At 39.0% G+C, this 27,771-nt stretch overlaps 1 protein-coding gene across 5 annotated transcripts in view; it reads right to left on the minus strand.

Moving 5' to 3' along the window:
- Window positions 1-3,941: 3,941 nt before the first annotated feature.
- The window catches only part of cadm2b (cell adhesion molecule 2b), a 153,207-nt gene continuing 129,377 nt past the window's right edge, over window positions 3,942-27,771 (minus strand). For 2 of the 5 annotated variants that reach the window (XM_004560561.2, XM_004560559.2), the window contains 8 exons: window positions 22,339-22,524; window positions 21,935-22,072; window positions 12,994-13,152; window positions 12,631-12,721; window positions 12,244-12,422; window positions 7,668-7,694; window positions 5,954-6,076; window positions 3,942-5,845 (listed from right to left, as the gene is read on the minus strand). In XM_004560561.2, the coding sequence (XP_004560618.1) occupies window positions 5,727-5,845; window positions 5,954-6,076; window positions 7,668-7,694; window positions 12,244-12,422; window positions 12,631-12,721; window positions 12,994-13,152; window positions 21,935-22,072; window positions 22,339-22,524 (1,022 nt within the window). In that variant the 3' untranslated portion in view covers window positions 3,942-5,726. The remainder of the gene's footprint in view (window positions 5,846-5,953; window positions 6,077-7,667; window positions 7,695-12,243; window positions 12,423-12,630; window positions 12,722-12,993; window positions 13,153-21,934; window positions 22,073-22,338; window positions 22,525-27,771) is intronic. The other 3 variants (XM_004560562.2, XM_004560560.2, XM_004560563.2) reach the window with 3 other exon arrangements.

The following is a 27,771-nucleotide window of genomic DNA, read 5'->3' on the forward strand; positions in this document are numbered from 1 at the left end:
CATCATTTCCTGTGTCTTCATTAAATGTGCCTATTTGCTGGAAAGAGCAGATGTCCTTAATAAATGGAGATTAGAATCATAAAAAATCATCAAAACGATTGGAATAATTTACAAGGTGAAACGCTTCCCTTACAGTCACAGTTTTCTTTTTTTATTTTGAAGAAAAAAAAAAGAATATCTGTTTTAAACTAATTCAAGAATTTCCTCTAGCTGTCATTTTATTAGTGGAACGTCAGTCTCACGCTCCTAATATTCCAACTTTAATTAAGTCTCTGGTGAGTTTCTTGGAAGAATCTCAAGTGTTCAAATCCAAACAGATGGCAAGCTATTTATTGCATACCTTATGCCACAGGTACAGTACTACACCCCACCACCAAACACTCAACAACTCTCCTCTTTCAACCCTCTCCTACCCCCCGCCCCAAAAGACTAACCAGAACAAGGCTGGCTTGTGTATTCTCGGGTGCCTGCATGATTTAAATTTCACCTAAACAATTCAGAAAAGTTTGTTGTAATTAAACCAAACGCACACACTCACGCACACACACATGCACATGCAATATAGAATTAATCAACTGGCAGGCAGACAATCCCAGGGAAGGCTATTTAAAGATGCACCACAGAGAATGTGAGTCAGTGTGGATGAATGAGTTTAAAATACAGTGGGTAGCCCTGTTTCAGTCATCAATCCATGGACCTGCATGTGGCCTGATTCGCACAGCAGAGCTACTGCCTCACAAAGTGGAAGCCCTCATGCAGCAAACAAGGGAATTGTGTCTGACTGTACACATTCATCTAGACTAATGGCATGGTGATGCATCTGGGGGGATACACAAGCTCATGTTCTTTGTTCCAGATCATTTGACTCCTTCTAACTTCCACTCGGCCCTGTCACAACTAGAAGCGTGAGTGATCTGTTTAATCTCATCAAATATGATTAGGCATAACACATCTCAAGACAATATCCCATAGCTCTCCGATGCAGTACAGATACTCATGAGGTGTAAACGTTAAGTGAAATGGGGCTACAGGAAGCCTCAGCTGTGCTCAACCTGTACTCCCTTTATATTTACAAAAACAACACAAACCTGTTTATAGATATGTGAGAAAACCTTAAAATAATCTAGCTGTGGGTATTTTGACAAATCCATAATGTTCTAGGAGATTACCGGTAACTACAGTTTGTATCGTTGTGAGAATTTTCTGCAATGGGCCATTTTCCAAGGTAGCAGCAGTGCTGTAAACATGCTATTATGATTCTTCCCGATTCTCCATTAGAGTGAGCTGTCAATCAAAGACAAAATCCATTTGCACAAACAATGCAATCCCAGGCTTCTATGGCCAGTGATAACAGAGTTTCTATTCAAAGGACTGAAAATAAAAAGCAGAATATTGAAAAATATCCTGCTTTTCATCTTTTATACCAAACCTTTAGCTGCAGGGCAACAATTATAAGCTAACTCTTCCACACCGTTTGTCCTACAAAGCAATATGAGAGATGTCACAGTTAAAGTATCTGTAAGTACAGCACTGACTAAATGTTTGCATGAATCAGCAGGCTACTTTGCAGAATCACTAATACCTTTTAAATCTGTAATTAAAAACATGATCCAGAGGACAAACACTTCTCCATCACCTCTGTTAAGCATACTGCACCACACCCCATCTTTGAAATCCTTTTATCCTTTTGCTTCCTACGCAAATCGCCCTGTGAATTACACAAGGCAATTTACATGCTTGGATAGTGAAAACAAGTGAAAGAACTGTTATTTTTGCATAAAACGTTGTACTGTTAATCCAAGAGAAGGACCATTATTTGTGCTATGGTTGGAGGGCTTTTTATGCCCCTTGTTTCAATGGTTCTGCCAGTTGTCACTAATCTACAGCAGAATTGTGTAATGAAAAGGAAAAAAACAACAACAAAAAAATATGTTGACAGCAGCGGGGCTCATGTTTTTGTAAAAACTTTACTTTTCTTCCAGAGCCTTGATAATAAAACTCGAAAAAAAAAAGAGAAGCTTAACACTCATGAATAACACACAAATGCACAAATGAAACTTGTAATGACTATTAACTAAAGGAATAACTTTTGACATTTAAAATCAGTATGTAGGCCCAATGTGTTTAAGTGTTGTGTTTTTAAGATATCCGTTTGTCCCTGAAGAATTTTGTCAGACACTTCTGTTCTGCTATGATAAGCGCTTATTGTGAGCTGATATGGACCCTGCCTACAGGGTACAGTGGGGATCAGTTTCTTCAGTTTAGTAAGACTTACAAGGCCTCCTCAGAGGTCATGCTGTGATTGTTACATTGCCCAGGGTATGGGTCTCGCATTTCAAGGGTAAAGCGAAAATCCATTTTCCAACTCACAATTTACTATTACACATAAATGTTTGCCTTCTTGATATCCAGTTACTAAATGATGATGGATTTTTAGCATTATTTTCTGCCAGGCATTATTCAAGACAGTCTATCTCAATTTACATAGCTTAATGAAGCACTGAGCTTTTAATAATGTGAAGGGGTGCAATAGTGGGAGCTGATGTTTATTTGAACTGGCTGGGCTTTTGGTGGTAATGATTATGAAGTGAGCATTGGGAACCGTCTGTGTGCGAGGAGAGGGGGAGCCGGGCGTTGTGTGAAGCAGGCAGATGGTTGGTCGGACAGTGTGTTGATAATAGCAACATTAGTCTGCTGGGAAGCAACATTATGCTCAAGGTCAATGGGAGCTAAAGAATAGAGGATCGTAATGACTTGGGTCCTGTGTCCTGGAACGAGATCTCCCTTTAAGGATGCTGAGACATTTAATATGAGCTCAGTAATCTGTGCAAGGCTATCGTCTCGTCCTCACACTTCAAGAGTACATCTGTGTCACTGAAGCAGTGATAATGGACCATTAAAGGTGTCATCTTGTATTTTTCTAAATTGCTACGGCACGCTGTCTGTTATATATTACTAAATGTAGGCTATGAAAATGAAAATTTGTTTCAGTGTAGATTTGGTAGGGTGCTGAATTTTTAATTCTCATCTGCAGATATACATTGAGCCATATTTAAATAAATAATATGGATATATGTAATAATATATGTTGCTTATATTCAGGGTATTTCAAAGGCATATCATTTGGTTTCATGTATATCATAGTAAATATTTATCCCACAGAAATGACTGTTTCCAGTAATTAAGTGAACATGAATGGCGGTAACGCACATCAATCAATCAGTTAATATATCTGTGATTTATACGACTCTTCTATGTTTCACAAAAGTAAACACAACATCTGCGGCACATGCTTTAACTCTACAATTGTCTCAACTGTAACAGCTTCTTAAAACTAGGAAAAAAAAGAATATTTATTTCGTTTTTCTCTGGCTACTGGCTTAAATAAAGTTTCATCTCAAGTATTAGAATTTTTCTTCACTTTTAAAGCAATCAACTGCATTTCAGCATCCTTGACCGAACCCAACCTACTTCTTGTCTAATTTGTTAAAACAAGGGCAACAGCAGCCTGCTGTGTGGGTGTCTGCGAGTAGCTTCCTGAAGCCACTTGAAGCATAACAAACTCAGGTCCACTGAGACACGGAGGAATTTGGGAAGACTTAAGTGTTCCTTTTGTCGCCCTGTATTAATGCACAAATCATGAGTTGAAGCTAAATGCCTCGGGCAATCTTCCCGAGGAGCTTCATGGACTTTTAATCTTTCTACAAGTCAGACACTTTGCATATATTATTAACACTAAAGGCAAGTAATACTTAACAGTTACTATAGTAGTATAGAATATCAATTATAGTGCAACTTAAGTCACAGCACTGCCTACCACATATGCTTCTCTCGCTCAGCGGCAGCTACGTGGACTGATTCACTGAGTGCAGGTAATAGCGCTCCAACTCATCACGGCAAGGCGCTTCAAGGTGCAAATTTAGTAACAACAAAAGGACATCTTTCAAGTTGTTCATTTTTTAATCCGCACTTCATCTCTCTTTTTTCGCATCTTTTTTTTTTTCATTTTACAGTGGCATAGTTGAAAAATGAATATTCAATACTGTGAAAAAAAGCAAACCTCACACATCCCCCATAAAAAGCAAATTAATTACAGCAATTTAAATCTGTACAAAATGAGTTATTTATAGCATCATACTGAACTAACAAAATAACATGTATGAGCATTGGCAATGTGGTTCAATGTCTTTGATACAGTGATTATATACAGTGAGGGGATGTTTGATTCACCAATGCCTAAACATGTCATTAGTACTGTTTGCAGCAAACTCAAAGGCCATAACGGTGATCCTTGTATTGTTCTTTTATGAGAACTTACAGAAATAAAAATGGAAAAGTTAATGTCAGACAACTACTTCATAATAACAGCAATAATATCAATCAATATAGTATCATATAAGAAAGTCAATCAGCCATAATAATAATAAATACATATATTTTTACCCAGATTTTTTTTTGTAACATTTTAAGCATTTCATTAGAATCCCTGTTTGAAGAAATCTTCAAAAATGTGAAAACGCTGTCCTCGAAGTGACTGGAACTCATATGACCTGAAATTAAAGGCTATAACCAGAGTTTTTCTTCCTTTTACTAAAATTGAATACTTACATATTATTTACATGCCTTCGGGCAAAACAAAATTGGAAAGAAATGGAAAAACATGAAAGATCTGTGAAGTACCGTTAAATGCTGTATATGCTAATATACAAACTGCAATGTGTCAGGGATCCCAAGATTCAACAATATTGGTCACTAATATTCACGTTAGCAAAGTATTTTACAGCAATATCCACACATTTAGCATAGTTGTTCAATAAAACTCAACATAAATAATGAACCGACACAAGGTTCCACTCATTCAGTTTGGATATTACAACAAATCGCCAACAAAAAGGAAACGTTTTTCATCCACAACAATAACTGCGATTGAACTGAAGTCTTCTTCACATGTCTGACACCATCTCTCCATCTAGACTCATATTGAATCCTGAGACAAAAAGCAGTTGATGTTTTTTCCCCTCTGTAATAGTCCTCAGACTTTGTGCTTTAATTTTCTAACTTGTTCTTTGTTGGTTATAAATCAACAGTGTAACAAAAAGGGAAAAAAAAAAATCAGTGCAGGAATATACAGACAATGCTAAGAGGGCGATTATTTCATCTCGAGACAATCACTCAGATTGTGCTTCTGCTTTGTGTTTGTTAAAGTATCTGATCTGTTTTAAGATGCTCTAAACGTGTGCGGCATGTCTGAGGAGGGTTAGCTCCGGGAAACATCCAAGCCAATCATGTAATCCTTAAAAACTGATGTATTTAACATATTTTGCTCCTACAGAAAAACCTTTTCAAATGCTGAGAGTTGAGTTGGAGAACAAAATTACTGTTGTTACTTCTGAATTTTAAAAATCTGCAAAAGGTTGTATAACAGGTAACGTAAGAAAGAGTAGAGAAAAATACAGGCAATGAAAGAAATGCAGAAGAATGTACAGCATTTAGGCACAGAAAAACTGAAAAGGACATAATCCAATTGTACATGGATTATATTACAAAAGACGAAGGCTATTTTGTTAGTGAATGCTTTGAAAACAAGCATATCTAAGCATGATTGCTTTCTAAAAAAGACAGAACAATAAATTAAAAAAGACAATGCAGTGAGTCTGAGACAGCTTAAAATTGCACGTCTGCTGTCAAAGGTTGTCATGAAATGAAAGAAGTGAGGAAAAAGAAGTCTAAATAAAGTACTCTTTCTTTTCTTCTGCATGCACATGGTTTCCTTCAGCATTGATGATGGCTGTGTCAGCGTCAGGGGCGTCCTCTGCTCCTTTGGCCTCGTGTGTTAGATATGTCCCTGCAGACATAAAAAGCAAGTTATCCACCAGCTAGAGAGTGCAAGACATATTCATTTACTGCAAACAAGCAAAGTGATATTCAGAGCAGTTCAGGAGACCTCTTTTACCTTTATGTCTGGCCAGATATCGTCCAAGGACTATTATCAAACACAAGGTGATGAAGACCACGACTGCAACAACTCCGCCGATTAAAGCGTGGTCAGGTCCATGCTGTCCTAAAGCATTAGGATCTGAAACACAACAGATAGAGAGAGGAGATGAGAAAAAGTGGAGGAATGATAACTTAACAACTGGAAGCTTCTACTGTCAATGCAGCTGTAGGTGTTTATTAAACAGCATTAAAGGTATTTTGCTGCAAATAACCTGAAAAAATCCAGATGTTGCTTTTACACTTGTGAACAAAGCACAAGAGTAGCAGATGAGCTTCTGTCAGATTTAGAACAACCTGAAACGACTGCTTTGAAGTACCTGAACAGTTGTTAAAAAAAGAAAAAAAGTAATCTTAGGAAATACCACAAATCTCTATACAATTAAAAAGCTTGGCATTATCCTCCTTTTTTCTGTCTTTCATGTTTCTGTTTTCCTAGCACTACTTTCATAATGCTCAGGACTAGGTTTTTAAATAAGCATTATTTAACACTGTGCATCCTCTGGGCAGAAAGCAGACAGAGGGTTTCCCAGGCAGGAGCATGCCTTTGTGCCGGTCCTGTGATAAACTGTGAGTGGCTGTGTCTTTACTGTGCACCTTGTGTGCTCTCATTATCTCAGGCTGATGAATGGTTATGGCTTGTGCTCGGTTTTCCAAAGTGACCCTGGGAAATGATTGCGGCGATGTTTCTACAAACCTTGTTATACTCTGCTGGTAACGAATGCAACCCTCATTTTTAAAATCCCAGCGTGCGGGACGTTCAAAAAAAAAAGAGGGATGAAGCTGTGCAACATGCAGTTTATTAAACTCCATGCAGAATAGACCACCACGATTGTTTCATCAACTCACAAGCAGGCACTGCAAACTCTGAGTTTTCTTTTTTTTTTTTGATCTGAATTAACTGAATTTGGTTGCATGTTAATGGATAGAATGATCTGTACAGCACTGTCAGCAAGGAGCATAAGGAATCTTTTATATCACACTTGGCTGGTGCATTTTTAACAGAATTTGGTACTGATTGTGTAGATACAGTAGTTACTGCTCTGGAACAAACTAAAATAAAGCAGCATAAAAGATAAGATAGGATGTAAGTTGCTACATTCAACAACAAAAGGTCATTTCAAGAGCACACAGGGACAAGAGTAATTTCGTCGGTCATATTTTGCCTGATCTGATGTTCAGTTACATTAAGAGAGATAAGTTGTTTTAATCATGTTGCATTAATTAGACACAATCCCACTCCAAATGTCTTACAAAGAAAAATAACTAAATTCCTGCAAACAGAAATTCTGCACTTAGATCAAATCTACAAATAATGGTGAACAAATACTTTTCAAGAGCTCTGTGATCAGATATTTGAAAGATAATTTTTGACTTTGGTTTACTGTAACCACAGGATCATATACATAGATACTGTCACAAATACAATCTTCAGCAGAGGTCCTTTGAGAACCATCTATTTCAGTGGCAAAGACAAAGCAAAATAGAAACATATTGTGTGATGACTTATGCAGCCTGTGACATGGCTGGAGAGAAAACGACTGAGCGAGCATCCATGCATGGTGATGATTTGGCTCATGCTGGGTGAGGCCGTGATGTGTCTTGACCCAGAGCCAGATCCAGATCACACACTCTAAATCTGGCTTGAAATGATCATCTACTGGGATATTTACCTGTTGTAGGCCCTGGAAAGTCTTTGGCTGTTGCCATGGTTGAAGACAGTGACAGCAGTAAGGGAAGACGAGGGGAACAACACCGTGATAAAAAAGGTGACCACAAAGTTCAAAGGAAAACACAAAGAGATTTCCATGGTTCTGGTTTACTTGACAGTGTGCAGGTATGCACAGCTTGCTGTCACATGAGCCAAATACATGCCTAACTGGACTTGCTATAAATGTTGATTTAGAGAGCAGCACAAGAAAGTTGTATACGTATAGAGTTAGTGCGTAGTTTCTTAATTGGTCAAATACTATCTCACTAACCTCCACAAGTATTCAGATGGTTTGGGTATTTTAAGTTAACTGGTACCTGTTTAATAATTCGTCTACATTGGAGCATATTGCTCTTTTTTTCCTGCTTATACATTACAAATAAAATTCTACTACCCAGGACTCTTTATGGCAGGCATATGCAGAATATTTGAGAGACAAATATGTCAAAACCTGTGCCAAAAACCCAAACCATCTGAATGCATAGAGCAGTAGAGATACATGGAAAAACAAATTCTTTTGTACTGCGTGCCATTGTGTTAATACTGAGGGAACTTGAATCTGCTTTAAACGTTCAAACATCACCTAAATGTTTTAAATCATACACACACATTGTGTTTGTGTGTGTGTGGCTGTGTGATTAATATTCTGGTTACTATATAAGGCTCCTTATCCCTCCTTTTTTAGCACATGCTGTCATTACACATTCTTGCCAGTTTTAAGCTGTTCCACTGACCAAAAATTGCGTTTGCAAAGGTACTGCCAGGGGATAAATATGGAGCAAATACTTTACAAGGAAGAAAATATTAGTCAAAGTTAAAAACGATGTGTTTTTGCAGGAACATAATATAACCTTTGTTTGTTTACAAGAAAATTTAATCGGCACCTTTAATGCGAGTTATTACCAAAACAAAGCACAGCCTAAGTCTAAGTAATGTTTGCAGTTTCTCATCCAACAAACTTGTTTTTTCTTTTAATGCAGCCATGTTTTACCTGCAGACAGCTCTTGTGCTTCAGTATGTCAAAGTCATAATACACAAACACTGCAACAGTAATTCCATTAGGAGAGACAGAGTGAAATAGTGACATGAAGCATGTGGTTTTGCTGAACATTGTTATTAATTATCATTAAGATAATTGCACGTGTTCATTTTCAGCCCAAGAACAAAAGTATGAACACTGTCATGTTTCCTTTTTGGACTTTTATGTATGCAGTGGTTTACCAGCAGTAACTCCACAATGGGGTTTGTTATTTTTACAATATCTGCATAACATCAGCTATCAATAACAGAATTAATCACATGCAGTAATAAAAATGATCCATATGTAACAGCGTTGTTAGAAAAAAACAAACAAATAGAAAGTGAAAAGGATACTGAATTCATCAAATGAAACAATGTTACTTTCTAGCTCAAAGCCTGGTTTTGAGCTCATCAATCATCAGCCGTGTGTTCATTGTCACGTTTGTGAGTGCGTGGAGCACGGGGGAGGCGGGGCCACGCAGCGGGTGCAAGTGAACGCAGCTGTGACTGCCTATGCTTAATGTGGCAATGTAGGCATTAGAAGACTGCAAGGATTGAGGCTAGAGAGGGAGGCACGAAGGCGATGACGTCTGCTAAGCAAAAATAGGAACAACTGGAAGCGAAAACAAACCACTCTGAGGAGCACAGGCGTCGGTGTGAGAAACTGACAGGACAGTCACACAGCCCCGGTGATTTACTGTGTGTGGCTGGTGCAGCTTAATTCATGACTTTACTTCACCTTAGTAAATACAAGCGAAAAGAAGAAGAAGAAGAAAACAATGAACTGACGTTAAAATACAAGGGCTGCACAATGAATCAAGCCCTGAATCAGTAAAGTCTTTCAGCAGTATCACCCCGTAAAAGATGAGTCACGCATGAAGGAGTCGAAGGACTTTTACATCTGTTAAAATTTCAAGCAACTGATGATTGGCTGGTAAATAGAGCACACACAGGAAAAGTGAAACTTACAATGTGTCATGCTTGTTGAGGTGAAAATGTACAATCAATCACAATGAAATGTGAGAGAAACAGGCATGAGTGAGTCTGCAGCTTCACAGATGTATGCAGACTCTATTTAATTAAACTAGTATCTGTTACTACCGCTCTGTCATCTAATACAGTGTTTCTTTTTCTTTATTTATTGCAGTATATTAAAGGATATAATTGCAGTCTGTGATATATTGCTTCAGACCGATGACATTTATGGCTTCTCATCTCTCTTGTCATTAGCAAATTAGGTTTAGAGGCTGAGACGATCCAAAGAGACCTGGTAAGTATCCAGCCAGACACATTGTAGCCCTGAAAAATGACTGTCATCATCGGTGGAAATCAGCCCGTCTCACGCATCTTTTTACCTGCTCAACTCAATTTCTCAATCCTCCCTACCAGAACCTTTGTATTTAGTAAAAGATGGATGCTGAGGGTTATCGCATCTGTTATTTCCTAAGCCAGTATTACAAAAGCTAGAAACCCTCTGGGTATGTATAATTCTAAACACCTGGGTTAGTTCAACAAATTTCTCTTTTTTCTGGTTTGAAATAAATAAAAAAAACATCTTATGCGAGGAAGGAAACCTTAGATCAGCACATGGTGTCTAGATATGACAGGGTGATACAGTGATCTACACTAGGCTGGCATCACTGCCTACCCCTGTTCAATGAACATGCTGAAAGGAGAGAACAAGATAACAAAAGCTGAAAAGACCAATGTGTCATCCTTTTCTTTTCATATTTCCCAATGAAGAGCTTTCTTTTCCCCCAAAGCCTTTGCTTTTAAAAATCACACAGAAAAGCTGCCGTACATCCACTAACTGCTCGGGAGTTGAATAAGTCTGTGCTGCGATAAGTCGTTCACAAACAAACTACAATCTCCAGTGGCACTGTTTAGCTGGCAAAAGTGGAAACAAATAAATCCATGTTGAATTGCAATATTCTGCTCTTGTTTCTGCCTTTTTTATTTTTTTATTTTTGGCCGTATTTGATAAATGTTACAAACATGCGCTGCAGAGGCCTTAACGAACCATTTTCTGGACCATGTCGTCTTTATTCTCTCAACCCCTTCACTGTCTCAGGATTAACTTATCTCTCCTCCAGGCTGTACTTGGAAGCTAAATTCTGCATCCTTAACACTTTTTTTCTGTTTCCTCACAGGAAGAGTCCAGAAGCTAAACCCACGCCGTGATAAGTAGTGAGGTAAACTGTGTTATCCTGCATAGTGCCAAGGCGAAATTTGAAAGTGGATTCTTGAGTACATGGAGTGGAAAACTGCATGACTACAGATCTCTGTGCTGCACGATATGTATTATTCTTATAAAGAAAATATATATTTGAACTGCAAATTGATGATATTTAAACAGACTTAACTTATCATTCTTATTATGCCACCTTTGTGTCAAATAATACCGTTTAGCTGTTGCAAGTCACAATCTACTCTCTTCTGCACCATCTTTTATTGCTAATTGGCAGAAATATAAAACCCCCATATAGCAAGTTTTTTTCTTATATAATAATAAATATTTTATCTCATTTACTACAAACACATGTCTCACTTTAGAGCTGTCTCACAAACTAAAAAGCCAACATGCTGATGAGGATGTGCAGGTTGTCATTTGAAGACGGTGTGTCATCTGCGAATGACAACTGATGATCCAGATGGAAGCAGAATGTAAAGTGTCGTGTTGACCTTATACATCAGTGTGTTTTAACATAATTAAATTTCCTTCTCTGTTGTGAGCTACCATCAGTTTTCTAATGAAATATACAGACATCTTAGCTGAGCAACTTTGGTGAGTCATTTTATTCATGGTTGTAGACTTAATGGCCATGTTAGAATACACTGAAATCATTGAACCCAATGGCTGTGTTGAATGTTAAAACTGTATATTTGCCAGCCATTATATCGCCAACATATGTTGCAGTAGTAATAGTAGTTAAAACGTGTGGTTAAAGTGTCTGAAATATTAAAACCAATTTAATCTAGATGGCATTCAAATTAATGCCAAACATTATTCAGGGAAATCTGATTTTTATTTATTTATTTATTTATTTATTTTTGATGAAAAAGATCTGAAACATGTTTACCCATTTATGCTTATCCAAATATCCATTCATTAAGTCTATCTGCTTATCGTTCAAAGAGATGTGTGGGTGTGGAGACCTTGATAGCTGAAATTCATAAATTATTAATCAATGACTGTTAAATGATTGAAGTGAAGTTACCTTCCCATAAACTCCTTACCTAAAGTGTCTCCACTTTGAACAACTGATTATCTGATATTGCAAAGATGATCAATTTATTGATTTCCCTGTATTGAAAAATCGTTCATATTTAAAACAGGTTGTTTTCAACAGTTACAGTTACCAGTTGACTCTCGCTTTTTTGACATGGACTGGGTTTGTATTTTTGTGATGAACACCATCTGCCTTTGAGTTTGAACACAACTGCCTGCAAAGCTTTGTAAGCAGCAACAAAGGGAAATGATAAAGCATAACAAAAAAAGCCCTTACTGAAGTACCCACCATATACAAACAGTATGTATTCAGCACTACTGGACCCCAGATGGTTGCTGGCCTCACACCGGTATGTGCCATTGTCTGTCTTGTTTAGCGTAGTGATGGTAAGTTCCCTTCCCTCCACAATCATACGCTCAATGTCTGGCAGCTCTCCTCCATCTTTAGACCACTCCACTGGCTCAGGTCTGGGAAAGAATTTGAGAAAATGTATTTAACTGCAACTGAATAAACTGCTGTGATAAAAAAAAAAACAATAACAAACCATAATGAATTTGATTTCACTTCAATTCATTTTCACAAGTCATCTCAAGGCACAAAACAAATTACATTTAGGTGCAATTTGCACTATTTGTGCTGATATGAAATTGAAGTTGTAAATGCTTTTCAACTTACATTGGGTTGCCTATGGAAACACACTCCAGTTTGAAGTATTGGCCTTCCTGTGGGATGATGAGTGAATGTGTGATCTCCAGATGGGGAGCATCTGCAAAGAGGAGACAAAAAAAGAAACACAAAAAAGTGGTTCTAACACAAAATGCAACAGTAGTTAGCTCTGTGCCTACTGAGCAGCTCTTAGCTATAGCCCATATCACTATTCTGTTTAGGCACTAATCCCTTACCTGCAAGATAATCCCATATTAATCCAGAACAAATGCAAGACTAAACCTGGACACATAACTGTAATCTCAATCCATGTATTTCGCTAATCTAAGCAATGCTAATCTACCCAGTTTTACAGGCTATGACCCCACTCACAGTGGACCTCCAGGACCTCGGTTGTCATGTAGGGTTTGGACAAAGACACATGCTCCACACTGCAGGTGTAGGCAACGCCGTCATCCCGCTTGTCCACCTGGAACTGAAGGCTACTCCTCACTGTGAATGACTTTCCTGTAGCGTTCACCTCCTTAGTGCCTGTGGGGAATCAGAATATGAACCAGGGTGAAATGTACTTGTGAATTATTTATAGTTTGGGGGAGCAGTTCTAGCTTTTGAGCAAGACTTTTACAGGAAAATTATTTTGGAGAAAGAAGCAGAGCAAAACAAAAATCATCTTGTAAATCTGAAAAACTGTGAAAAAAAAAGAAAGAAATTTATTTCAAGATGTTGCTCTTCTGACATAGACAGCTGCAGTGTTGTTGTTGTTGTTTTTCTCTGCATCTCCTTTGAGGGAAAGAATCCTTAGCCTTTGAAAGTCAAGTCAAAGTAGAGTGAATAGTGAAGGGAGAGCAATATGAGAGTTGACTCGGTTGGTTGGGTGTGTTTGCTCCTCTAGGACCATCTCTCAGACATCCCAGCCAACACAAACAGGCATGCTCCCCCTTCAGTAGTATGTGATAGATTTCCATAGTTTTAGTGACACTTCTTCTTTCTTTCTTTCTTTTTTGTCTTTTGTCATACCAAAACATTCGCCTTCAACTTATCTCAATTTGTTTTCATTTTTCCCCTGCCCTGTGATGTTGTCCTCATTAAGCTATGCCTTTTAACTTGTAATTGAAAGCCTTTCATTGCCGTTTGTGGCTACTCTCTTGTCAGCACTTAGTGTGGCACCTAGAATCTGCTGTACAAGGCTATTGGATCTAAACAAGACATTAGTTGACAATGGCCTCAGAAGGACTTTTCTTTGGAGATGCTCCCCCACTCACCCCTACCTCCTTGCATCCTCCTCACATTACATACTTCCAACCATCTCCCCCTGGACTGCCTGCCATCCACAGCAAACCAGAGTCAATCAATACATATGTGTGTGCTCACTCAGCTCCTTCAGAAACACACACCTACACACTGATATTGGTCTATTAAACACTAAAAGCTCCTTTCAGTGAAACCCAGATTACCCGTAGCATCATCATTTTGGGTTAATCTATTCTGTTTGTGCCACACTACTCCATTTTTCATGAAATGGTCTGACAAAATCCTAATGTACTGCAGAGTAGCCTACAAATGTTAAAAAGTCAAACTTCAAAACTGAAATTAATAACGCTAAGAATAAGAATGCAAAGCACAGAGCAACAGAGTGCATCATAAATGTCAAGATTTTGAAAAAAATAAATAAATCCAAGCATCACATAGGATTTGAGCAAAGAGGAAAGTCGGAGGCCTTACATTTGAGAGTCAGATGCCTTGGATTTTGCCCTGGAGTACAGGAGGGGAAAGGGAAGCGCCTCTGTGGCATTAAGCGCAAATCTCTCCAGCTTTTTCTCTCATTCGTCAAGTCGCCTACAGCATCAGGGTTGCAACAGAGGAACTGTCAGTCTCTTTTAAGGCGGCTGCTAGCATTGCCAGAGAACACGCTAAGGTAGCTTTCGTAAGAATGGGAATGTGCCCAATTGTGCTTGCTTTGAACAAGTACCCCAAGAGGCCAGTAAAGCTGTATTCAGGCAACTGGAGGCACTCCTGTAAGCACCACCTCAGTGTCTGTTTTAACAAGAAAGTGTGTCGGTGACAGGATTCTGGTGTTTTTCTCTGACCTTAACTGATTTGCTGAGGTATATCTTGGAAAATTAAAGGCAGATGAACCTTGAACTTGGACTGATTTTGTCTTTTACTCTGTGACTACTTTTCTCTATTTAATTGCTAATGAAGTAATTTATAGTACTAACTCAAATTCAGCTTTTTTGGGGGGCTTTTGGAGTCATCATTTTATTTTGGTGTTTTCCTTTCTTCATTCTCATTCATTCTCCAAAATACTTCTTTCACTTCACTGTCACAGCTGTAATAGAGGCCTGAGATGACCAGGTATTCTTGTCTCTCCAGCAACTCCCTCCAGTTCCTTCGGAGGGAGCTAGTGAGTCTCAGGCTAGCTGGGAGTTCTAATCCCTTCTGCACGTCTCACATTGTCCCTGGGGCCTCCACCCAAGTGGCTATTCCCGATCCAAGTACTTTCTTGGATCCGAGCCTTGTTGTAGCAGAAAGGCTTGTGTGGTCTAGTGATCCTCAGTAGTGGGTTGTTGGGAAATGTTCTTGGTGGTGTCTCCCATGACACACAGGCCTGGGGCCAATATATAGACTTAGACAAACTTTAGTAAACCTTTAAATAAAGGAAGAATTTAAACTTTGACCTTGCCTAGAACAGATAAACTGTGACATTCCTCCAGAGCCAAATGCTTGCTACCTGAGTTACCCATTTTGCTCAAGCTTAGGATAGCAGTAAATAAGCCCCAACAATGGAAATGTAGAGAACCCATGTGTGCCCACCAACCAGAAGTAACATGTCCTTTTTTTCGTATACATTATATTCATTGACACTACACAGTTTAATACCCACTGATTGATTACGTGTTTGTAATGTAATTTCACCTTACAAACTCTGTGTGGAGTTTGGATGTTCTCCCTGTGCCTGTGTTGATTCCGTTATCATGCTCTGGCTTCCTCTTGCAGTCCAAAGACAAGCATGTTAGGTCAACTGGTGATTCTAAATTGGAGTAGGTGTGCGTTGGTGTCACTGAACTTCCTGTCTTAGGTGTAGTCTACACAAGTAGTGCTCCATGACAGCTGAGTCTGTTCTGTACTGGATTATCTCGGTGTAAATAAGTGTATAATGTGGCTGCACTACTGGATCAAAGATCAATCAACAATTGGCCAAACATGAGCATTCATCCATCCATCTGTACATCTAACCAAATTCAAATTCAAATTCAAATTTTATTTGTCACACACACACAACCATACACAGTATGACATGGGGGTGAAATGCTTGTAGCTGTACAATGCCCGACCATTAAATGACAGAAGAAAAGTTTTACAATATTTACAATTTACTACAAAAATTTACAAATTAACTTAGGAATTTACAGTAAAGAATGTGCAAATAGCAGAAGAGATTATAAAGATAAGGATTATAAATTATAGGAATTATAGGATTATAGGAAATGTGTGGTGGTGCGTGTGGTGACGTGTGTGAGAGTCCAGTCTTATAGTGACGTGTTGGGAGAGTCCAGTCCTACACCTGGTTCAGGCCCCGAATAGCCTGGGGGAAGAAGCTCCTCCTCATTCTCTCTGTTTTGGCCTTAAGGGAGCGGAAGCGCTTCCCAGACCTCAACAGTGAGAAGAGTCCATTGTTGGGATGGGAGAGGTCCATCATAATCTTCCTAGCTTTGGACTTGCACCGCTTGGTGTAGATGGACAGCAGGTCAGGGAGCTCTGATTGAATGATGCGTTCTGCCGAGCGCACCACCCTTTGCAGATCTCGTCTGTCCTGCTTGGTGCTGTTCCCAAACCAGGTGCAGATGTTTGACATCAGGACGCTCTCGATGGTGCAGGAGTAGAAGTTCTTGAGCACCTTCAGTGGCAGATGGAAGTCTCTAAGTCTTCTGAGGAAGAAGAGACGCTGACGGGCTTTCTTAACCAGGGTGTTGATGTGACAGGACCATGACAGGTCCTGAGTGATGTGGACACCCAGGTATCGGAAACTGTCCACTCTCTCCACTGGCGTGCCACTGATGATGAGGGGTTTGTAATTCCTCGCCTGCTTTGTAGTGAAGTCCACGATCAGCTCCTTAGTCTTGCTGATGTTTAGGAGGAGGTTATTCTCCTGGCACCAGGTCTCCAGGTTCCTAATCTCCTCCAGGTAGGCCGTCTCGATGTTGTCGGAGATCAGGCCCACAACAGCAGTGTCGTCAGCAAACTTGACAATGGAGGTGGTGTCGGATGTGGCTACACAGTCATAAGTGTACAGTGAGTACAGCAGGGGGCTTAAAACACAGCCCTGAGGCACTCCAGTGCTGAGTGAGATGGAGGGGGAGACTTGTTTTCCTACCCTCACTGATTGGGGTCTGTCTGTGAGGAAGTTGAGGATCCACTGACACAGTGATGAGCTGAGTCCTAGATCCGTCAACTTGGTGAAAAGCTTAGAGGGAATTATTGTGTTGAATGCTGAACTGTAGTCCACGAACAGCATCCTAACATAATTCCCTCTGCCAGTGTCCAGGTGACTCAGGGATGTGTGGAGCAGGTGAGATATGGCATCGTCTGTGGAACGATTAGTCCGGTAAGCAAACTGAAGTGAGTCGATGGTGGGAGGAAGTGAAGAAGTGATGTGATCTCTCATCAGTCTTTCAAAACACTTCATCACAATTGAAGTCAGTGCTACTGGACGGTAGTCATTGTGGCAAGCGGGCTGTTGTTTCTTTGGAACAGGGACAATAATGGACCGTTTGAAGCACGTGGGAACCACAGCTTGGGCCAGGGAGAGGTTGAAGATCTCCGTGAACACCGGTGCTAGTTGATCAGCGCAGGCTCTAAGGACCCGGCCAGGGATTGCATCTGGTCCTGCTGCCTTCCTGGTGTTCACCCTCCTGAAGGTGTTCCTCACGGCATGCTCTGTGATGACGAATGCATTTTCTTCACTGGTGCACTCCGAGCGCGCGCAGCCATTTGTTGTTTTAATTGCTGCGGCGTCGAAGCGAGCATAAAACGTGTTCAGCTCATCAGCCAGTGAAGCATCGGCATTCATCATTGAAGATGATGAATGCTGAGTTAGGGTGAAATTAAGTTATAAAATTTATAGTTAAAATGCACAAATAACAAATACTGGCCACAAATCAGTCTGTAGTGATTGTTGGTTTTACTTTTAATACTTTTACTAATTACATTCCTTTTACAGATTATTTTGTCACACTGTGTGCAAGACATGCGCTAAAAATATTATTAGGTAGTTTATATATTGATGCATTCAGCTATTTAGTGAATAGCACAGAACATATAGACAGAATATAGGTAGTCTTACAAGAGGAGGAGTGAGACAGTAGCTGGAAATTGGCTGGGAAGGGCACTGCAGCCGGCTGACAGCCAGTGATCCTCTAGCTCAGAGTGTAAATTCTGAGTGACTGGGAATGTGAGGGTGTTATGCTGTATTTTGGTTCCACCACACAACTGGGATAATTAGCTAAGGAGCTCTGTCTTTAAATGAGATTTTAATCTAATCTAATATCATAAGTGATTAAAAATGTAAAAACACCAATTAATATTAAAATTGGGGCAAAAAAAAATGTAGCCTGTTCTCAAGTCATCTCTCTTTAGATGGGTAGGTATACGTACTATATCCTTTTACATTCTGACGAGCAGAGATGGGCAGCAACACATTACAAGTAATCTGATTACTTTTTCGAGTAATGAGTAATGTAAGGGATTACTACTTCAAAAAGTAATTAGATTACTGTTACTTTCCCGTAAGCACACTGCATTACTGCGTTACTAAACCGTTGTGATTTTGTTTGTGAGAGAGTCTCATGACAGTGACGTAAGCACATGTGACGTTAAAAAGTAAACTTCAAATCTGAGCAAGCACCTAGCAAGCCGCCACAGGAATGTGAAATTCACAGAGAAACCCCCGGAATTCTCCACTGACATGACCGCTGCAAACCTCCATCGGCCCCACTCCTGCTAAACAGGTGAAAATAGCTTTAAGAGCGACAGGATTTTATTTGTTTTTTGCTGTGTTTTACTTGGGTCTATTTGAAAGAGTGATTGTGAACACAAAACATTATTTTATTTTATATGCTGGAATATGCAGAAAATAGGTTTAAATGTTAAAGAATTTCTTCAAGTCAAAGACTGTTGCATATAATTATATTTTTGCTTAATGCAATGTGCATAAAATTAAAAGAGGCTTTTCATTCGATTCAATTTTATATGATGGATTATCCATAAAAAATAGAATTGGGCTGAAAGGTCTATTGCTTTATTACGTATTCAGGCTGTATATCATGTTTTTGAAAAGTAACTAAGTAATTAATTACTTTTGAAAATAAGTAATCAGTAAAGTAAGAGGACTAATCTTTTGGAGAAGCAATCAGTAATTAGTAATTAACTTGACCAACACTGGTAATGAGTAAAAAAGCAGTCAGGTCTAATGTTGGACTTAAGGAAAAGCACTGAAAATAACTCTAAACACTTTTCTTAAAACGTATCTTACTTTAGGCAGTGAGACACTGGCTATATAGGAAACATATTTCAGTATATGAAGCGACACACAGCCTTGATGGCCACAGGTATTAAAAAAATGGTAACTGCTTCCTTGTCAGAGCTCTTGTGAGATAATTGTGAGAGGAATGGGGAAAGTAGAGGAAAGGGGACAAAATGAATAAATAAATGACTAAAGGTGAAACTGGTATGATAGATATACATTTCACTGTGTACTACTGGGATGTCAGCTTTTGTCAGTAAGACGATAGCACAATTATACAAATATATCCCTGATACCACAAGAAGGCTAGAAATTGCAATCCCTGCTCTTTCCTACAGTAACCGCTGCTGCAGACACTGTTTATATACTAAGAAAGGTATATGGATAAGAAATGAGTAAAACTTGCTCAACAAGAAGTGAGCACTAATTTAAAATAGAGGACAGAAATGTATTGTCGAACTGTACTGTAGGATAGCTGGACAATTTAAGTGTCTAATATGCCAAATAGAAAATTTCAATTTATCTCAAACCGCTGTGGAAAAAGGATAACTTTATGTATGCAAAGAGAGTAACAGTGGGTGGGTTTTTTTCTCAATAGATTACAATTTGAAGTCTAGCTGTCATTCAGCGACACAAGTAACTTGTATGACTCTATACTCTGTAAACAAATTATTTGACACTGGATGACAGTTGCATTTTGAGGTTTGTAATGCTGTGTGCCTCTAATATAAATTGTCGAAAAACAAATCACCAGAGCATGAAATAAATATGACATGTTTTTGCTATTACACCTTCTGTCGTCTTAGAGCTTTGTAGACTGGTCCCCCAGTGGGGATAGATTTGACTGACAGCAGACACTGGCGGCAATGATCTTCCACAGAAGAACCAATGGCAAAACATGCTGCTCCCACAACATACTCGCTAAAGAAAGCTTTAAAGCCACACCTACAAAAGACTTGGATCCAGAGCACTGATTGACATTCCCTGTCTTTGACACTTTGACATGGAAATGAAGTTTTTAAGTCAAGCCCTCCAGTCTCTGCTATGTTCTTTTTTTTTCTTTGACTTGGAGATGCAACGCTCCTGATGTGTTTGCCCAAGCGACTTAATAAAATCCACTGTATGCCAGTAAAACTAATAAAAGCACATTTGTATACAACATACCAGTTTGGGGCAGACTGGGGGCACAGGATCTTTTTTAGAGACGCGCAATTTCTACATATTTAAATGCCATTTTCTATATCACATATAAATAATGGGATTTTTTTCATTTTATCTTCACTTTATGCTTGCTTGTGAAACCCCGGTGAACAATAAGGTATTAAATTTTTATATCACAGCAAAAGGTATTATCCTGATATTTGCATGCATCACTCTTTGAATTCTGCTCGATTGCATTTTTATACTCGGCTTATGTGCACATGTCCATATATCCTAAGATTATATGCTTTAAGGCTTTAAGGATTTAATTGCATTCTAAAACATAAAGCACAAAAATATCATCTCATCTCTCACTGCATCTTGAGACGGACAGCAAGTCTGGTTGTGATGCTGTGTGCCAGCTCTCCACTAGCCTTTCAGGAATCTACGTGCATGTCATTTCAACAAGAAAACTTCATATCCCAGCCCCTCTCCCATCAATCATCATGCCATGTTGGCCAGACACAGACAGAACCACCAAGAAAAAGCTCTCTGGTGCAAATCTTCAATAAAGAGCAACTGTCACACTGAGCCTCCACAGCAGGCTCCATTACATTAAAGAGCTCCAAACAGCATATCTCAGCCATCAAATTGAGGAAAAACATTCCACTCCTATTTCTTAATGTTTTTGTCCCTGTGCTTCTTAAAACCAGAAATAAGAAGGTGATAAAAGCTATACAACATAAAGTGCAGAGTTTCAAAGAGTTTGGAAAGCAGTGTACAAGAACGTGAAAGCTTGTATGATTCTGTGGAACCACTGAAAACTTCTGCTGGTTTATTGTAATCACTGCACATCATGGTTTACCATCTGATATTGCACTGTTTCAGTGGGGTAGTTGGATTAAATTAGGTATCTGCTCTTTCCAGGTTTGTATTGTTACACATTCTTGTGCCCTTCTTTACTGATTTTCCTTGCCAATCAATTAGCAAAAGACTGAAAAAGCTGAAATGCAATAGATCAATTCAGTCAATTATAACTTCTTTGTCTTAAAATCAAAATATACAGTAATTGTACAGTTTATGGAGGAGTCACTCAATCAAAAGAAGAAATTTAAAAGCTTGTGAAAATATGTTAGATATACTGTATAAAATATTCAGCAAAACACAAACATATGGGTTTCTAAAATTTTCTTTTTCTGTTTTATTTCAAAGGAAACGGCATTTTCGGGAATTTTGTTTACTGAAGCCCAAGAAGAAACGTTAGATTTGACATTTTTATATTTTTTAAGAACTGTCGTATTGGATGCTGTTGCTTTTTATGAATCGACTGACTGAATGCATCTTTAATTTCATTTGTATGACAATGAACACTGAATGCAGAGATTTTTTTTTATTTACAGTTAACTTTTAATTAGAATCAATAAAAGTTAGCTAGTGAACAGCTTCCAAGTACAATAGCATTGCTGATAATGCACCATGCAACTCACAGAACTATTGCAATACAGCCACGGGAAAAATGCATGAATATTTTAGCATAAAGAAATATAGCACCGGAGTGAGTTGACGGTAAGGACACCTACTAACAGATAGAAATGGACAGAGAGTACAATGAGAATACAATGGCTTCTTAAATCCACTCCACACACTTACCTTGGACCTCCTTGTCATTTCGGAACCATCGGATGGTAGCAGCTGGTTTGCTGCCTGATGTGGTGCACGTGAGAGTGACTACGTCCCCCTCCATTGCTGGCTTGGTAAAGCCTGTGATCTCTGGTCGTCCTGGCACTCCTGCAGTGCACAGAAATGTAAATCTACAATCTAACAACTAAAAAAATACTGTATGCACATTGAGTAATATCTCAGTGGGAATTCTAGGTGGATTTCTTCTAACAGCAACAAAAATAATTTATTTCAGATATCAATCTTTCTTTACAAGATAGTTTAACTTTATTATTACTATTTTTCATCTAGCAGACAATGTTACAGTCATGCAGTTTTTTAATGTCAGAACCTAAAAGCATGTGCAGGTGTTTATTTTCTGAGAAGTAATTCACCTATGGAGACTTCACCAAAATGCACATGCTCACCCAGAACAGTGAGAAAGGCCTTGGTGGTCCTGACAGGCATCGTGAAGAGCGAGCAAGTGTACAGTCCCTCGTCTGACAGGCTGACGTCATTGATTCGGATGGTGAGCTCCTGCGATGAGGCTCGAACTAGTTCAATTCTGTGATCCCTCAGAGCTATGCAAGAAAGGAGGACACAAAGAGTCATAGATGGCAGAGGAAAGAAGACGTACAGTTAACTAATGAGCAAATGCGCACTGAATTTCAGTGAGGGCAGCAAACGTGTAGAGGTACTATGAAATTCAGATGACCTTTACCAGAACAAGGCAGAATACACTGTGCTTTCAGTTATTTCTAATAGTTGTCAAATGCTGCAAACACATACTGTGGCCAGTGGTTTGAAACATTTTCTTTTGATTTCCATTCTAGGCTGACAGGCTTATTCACATTCAACGAGAATACAGTAGGCATCCATGGGACGCACTGAAGCGTAGCGATAGAAAAAAAATACAATCTGAGATTAAAATATTTTGGAGGGTAATGATTTACACTTTTAGCAGCTGCCTCTGCTTGTGCTCAGAGACGTGCAACAGTTACAGTGCAAAAGGCAAAATTTTAATACTGACATGGACATGTTTTCAAATCTTTGCACTGATAGGACTGTGTTGTACACATGAGCAGTGACAAAAGCAATGGGTAGATCGCACCCTGACCAACCCATAGAAACATATCTATAGTTAAAAAGGTGATCTTGTTCATGTCATCTTCTATACAATTTCAAATTCAAAATCACCTGCTCCGACAAGCGACCAACCACAGAGGCCAGGAAGGAAAGTGCCCTTCATTGAATAAATTGCACATTCTTAATCCTCAGTCCCCCGAGGCTTGGCCAGCGCTTTCCCTGCACCCTTTTTCATTTGAAGCAATTTGAACTCTATTGAATTGTACTACACAGGCAAAACCTGGCAAAATGCAGCAGGAATAGGTGCTGATTAGGATTTAATCATTGTGACCAATGTAATGTGCTGCCCTATCAGATAAAGAGCAAATCTATATAAAAATCATTAATCACCAGTGTTATTTCCATTTGATTTTAGTGATAAACATACACAGCATACATGTGATACACAATTAAATTAGATTGGGTGAAGTGGTTATTAGGTTTACACAGGCATAGTTCATTATCAACAATGCTGTTCTTCAGCTTCAATTACAGCATATAATTTGATGATCATTATCGTGTAATCACACAAGCTAAAAAAACGAAAGAGGGAAAAAAAAGACATTGATGCCCCTAAGAAGTTTCTTACTAGAGACTTTTTGTAATACAAGAATAAGGACTTGTGTAAATAAAAACAATCTTCAAGCAAGAATTAAAATTTAATAGCTTGCTGTCTGTGCCATCAGACAGCAAGCTTATTATGTGCTACAGGGCTTAATACAAACATTTGATAGTCTTACTGTAGCAAACAGCATCCTGAAACAAAGCTGCCTGATGTTCTTTGTAGTTAAGCATCCTCACTACAGAGCCTGAAAATGCCCAGAGGCTCTGGCAGAAAACAGCAAACCCTTTGGTGGATGGATACATTGGAGAGGTTATGGGGTCTAAGCAAACACTGTACAGGAACTTGAAAGATATGGCAGTATGGGCTGGGAGGATCAAAGCTTTCAACAAGATGACATACAGTGCTAGTCTTCCCCTGGCCCATATCCCTCTATCTCTGCAACGCACTGAAGAAAGTCAGGAGAAACAGGCCAACTTTTCTTCTTAACCCCCCCGCTCCTTAAACATCTCTGAGATGACGATAAATGGTCTGCTGTTGTTATGTAAAAGGGAACTGGTCAGAGAAAGCTGGTGTTTTTTGGTTAAAATTACGTCTAGCACACAATCTGGGTGTTTAAATACAGAATAATGTGTGGTTTACCACAGCAGCTACGATTAGTTTGAAATTATGTTTCTTCACGGGCGACAAGAATAATTAAAAGTGCTGATTCTCCATGGTGATTAGTTAGCCTCCTTCCAATCTGCACCATTAGCACCCTTAGAACTCCACAGTGGCTTATTTACACATATTTTCAACAAATGCAGTAACAATCATTTCTGTTATACTCCAAGGGGGACTTTCTTTATATTTCTTTGGTAAACCACAATTTTGTTGGATTCTGACAATTAAATTTAAGACTGCTATTCGCAAAAATTACGTAGTGGAAATAAAACCAACCTCTTAACAAAGTCTGCTACTAAATAGATAGGCTATCAATTTAAATACCAAACAGTGACCGAAGTACAGTACAGACCAGTGATAATTTCAAATGACATTTAAAGGACCAAGTTGGATACAGCTCATTTTCTGTATCTTCTGCACAACACCATATTACTATTCGGAATTGAAATATATCTAAATGTCAGTAGCCGAATTACTTGTTCTGATAGGCTGAACCCACGCAAAAGCTGCCAAACAACTTATAGTTGAATAAAAGATGGTCATGACTGATGCATTTTTGTTAGACATTCACTGGTACTACACAACACATGGGTCAATGACATATTGATAGAATGAGATGTACAAAGGTTTGAATAACCCAAAGACAGGGGTTATCTATTACTCAAACGGCATATGGCCAGGAAACCATACTACCAGAATCCAATCCAGGCTGGAGGCCTAGAATGTGGCCAGATCTGTCACAATCAGACCCAAATGCCAACGGCTGACAAAGCTTTTTTCCAGGTGCTTTAGGAAATCAATGTGATGAAAAGGTTCATTTCCCCCAAACCCTAGACAGCTCTTGCGCTGTTCATTCTGCTAAGGCACAAACATAAATCTGCACCCTGACCTTGTGTATGCTCCAGCCTTGCAGGATGGCAGCTTAATAGCATGGCAGCCGTACGTCTTCTGCGATGGAGGCCTTACCAAGGCTGTCTCAAATCAGTAAAATTGACACCCAAGTTCTCCCTCAGGGCAGGGAACGCTGTTGCTTTGCCCTTTTGATGCAAAGTAATGTTTGGCTCATTTCCCTGACAGTCCTTCGCACTACCAACCATACCAGTGGAAGACCAAAGTGAGGTCAATGGGCATAACCAAAGTTTTTGATATTTACTTTTAACAATCTAGGCATACTTTACTGAATATCACCTGCAGGTAATATGTTCCAAAAATGGTTTTAACACGTGAAACTATAACCTGATGCCCAGTTTTGACACACATAAGAAGAACAGGCGGTCTGGTTAGAATAGCAATGACCTTAAAAATAAAAGTGCCTCGAAGAGCAATCATCACATGGCGTTCACGTTTCCACAACACTGAGGGGTGTTAAAATGTTTTTAATTCAAAACAATTAAGTATCCACCGACAGTTCTGATTTTAAATGAGATTCCACATCTACTCATTAGTCTTGGAAGCTGATGGCTCCTGGGTTCAGCCAAAATATGTTACATGTGTACTGTTTCCCCATTTGGGCTTTTTTGAATGGCCTGTAACCACTTTGAGCTATTGCTGAAATGTGAAAGCACTAGCTCTCCTTAAGCGAGAACACAGGATCCTGGCAACTAACCCCTACCCGTTCTCCAGCCAGGGGCTCCACTCTTTGCAATTAGAGTGTGTTTGCTGCTAGCTGTGCACGCTCGGTGACTGTGTGGGCGAATCTGGATGTCTTCCAGGTCTATAGTGGTGCAGGCAGGGGGCTCTTTCCCACAACACATGTGGCTGCAATTAAGAAAAGGAAAGAGCCTTGTTCCAAAGGGCCATTGTCATTGCCCGTGCTTTCAAAGATCCCACAGAGCAGATGCTGCTCAAATTGGACTAATTTCCGGCACTTGAGGGAGCTAAGCAAAGAGGGAGGAATTTTTCCAGCAGCTATGTTGCGTACCTTCTTCATGCAGTGAATAATGAGATTTAATATATTTTTGTCCATTTCTCAACTAACTAGCTTTAACTTGATCGTACACTGTGGAATTTCCTCCATCTATGCTGTCAGTTTCTCCAGATTAAATCCTGACCAAAACAAGTACCAAGCAGGACTATATAATTGTAATAGTTTACAATGTAGTCTTTTCACTTCTTTCAGTTGGACCTTAAACTTCTAAGGGCCTTTAAATACAACAGATAATTACACTAAATACTTATAAGTTATACATGAGAGGTTTCATAGTACAGTGGTTTACATATTTAGCTAACAAATGAAAGTTCACTGGACTGAGACCAGGGGGAGGCTCAAATCCCTTTGAGGTTGCATCAGGTGTACCAAATCAAACATGTGGCACCATCTGCTGTGGTGACCCCTTGTGAATAAGGGAGCACCTGAAAGTAGCTTTTATACATTAGAGTGCAGTGTGGCACAGATCATCATTTAGTGCATAGAAGAGTAGCTGTGCACAGAAGTGATCCTAGCTGAGTGTAGAGTACCCTAATGGTAGATTCACATTTCAGTGAAGCTAGAGGTAAAGGAGTACACTTAAAAGCCCATTAGTCCCCAAAGAAATACATTAGTTGAGGCCATGAGGCACTTTTTAAATGTTTGCTGCCAATTACACTGGGAACAGCAAATCTATGCCTCGTCACATGTAAAAATTAGTTCCCCAAGAAGATTAGGAAAAATATTATGTGACATTTACATTTATGAAGTTAACATCGTGCTATGTTTTGATCTTTTACATCTTACTTAAATGTTTTTTGTTTGTATGTTTATGTCCTTTATTTTATCTTATAATTTAAGTCTATGAATGAAGTATACAGAACTACAGTCATAATAATTGTAATAGCAATAATGAGACTAATAATAATATGTAGTTCAACTGGAATTTTAAAGGTAAGTGTCACTCAGTTGCTGATAACACACACACCATCAAATATGTGTTTTCTAGAAAGGAGGCTTAAATGGGCTTTCATTGGTGCTCACTCCAGTAATTGCATCCTTGGTAATTATCCTTCATTCTCTCAAGCTAATGAATGTTTTAATGCTCACATTAGAGCATTCATTTAGCACATAACAGCATTTTGATTACTACAAGCCAATTAAGATCAATTTTGCTTTGTGACCTTTATGATCCAGACTGAATGCCCCAATTAAATGTCATGAATGAAGAACCATGAACTTCTGAGAGATGGAACTGAAATGGGGAGAAGTCTTTAACAATCTGCTATGGCATGTATATGCCGTATATTGCTCTACATTGCTCCACGCGCTGTAGATCAAATTAGCAATTTGCTATCTGCCTTTGACATGCAACCTGCAGCAGCTTTCCATTAATTGCATTATTCATATTTCCCATATCTGACAAAATATTCTGTTTCCATTCTGCATGCCTCACAGATGTCATTACCATTCTTTACAACCCTGCTGCTTACATTTATCCTTTTCTCACAGAAGCCAAAAGTGAAGTTAATCATAATGAAGACAGTAAAAGACAGCTCTGTTCTCATTTGC

The sequence above is a fragment of the Maylandia zebra genome, linkage group LG14 (genome assembly GCF_041146795.1).
Source record: "Maylandia zebra isolate NMK-2024a linkage group LG14, Mzebra_GT3a, whole genome shotgun sequence".
Taxonomy (NCBI): Eukaryota; Metazoa; Chordata; class Actinopteri; order Cichliformes; family Cichlidae; genus Maylandia; species Maylandia zebra.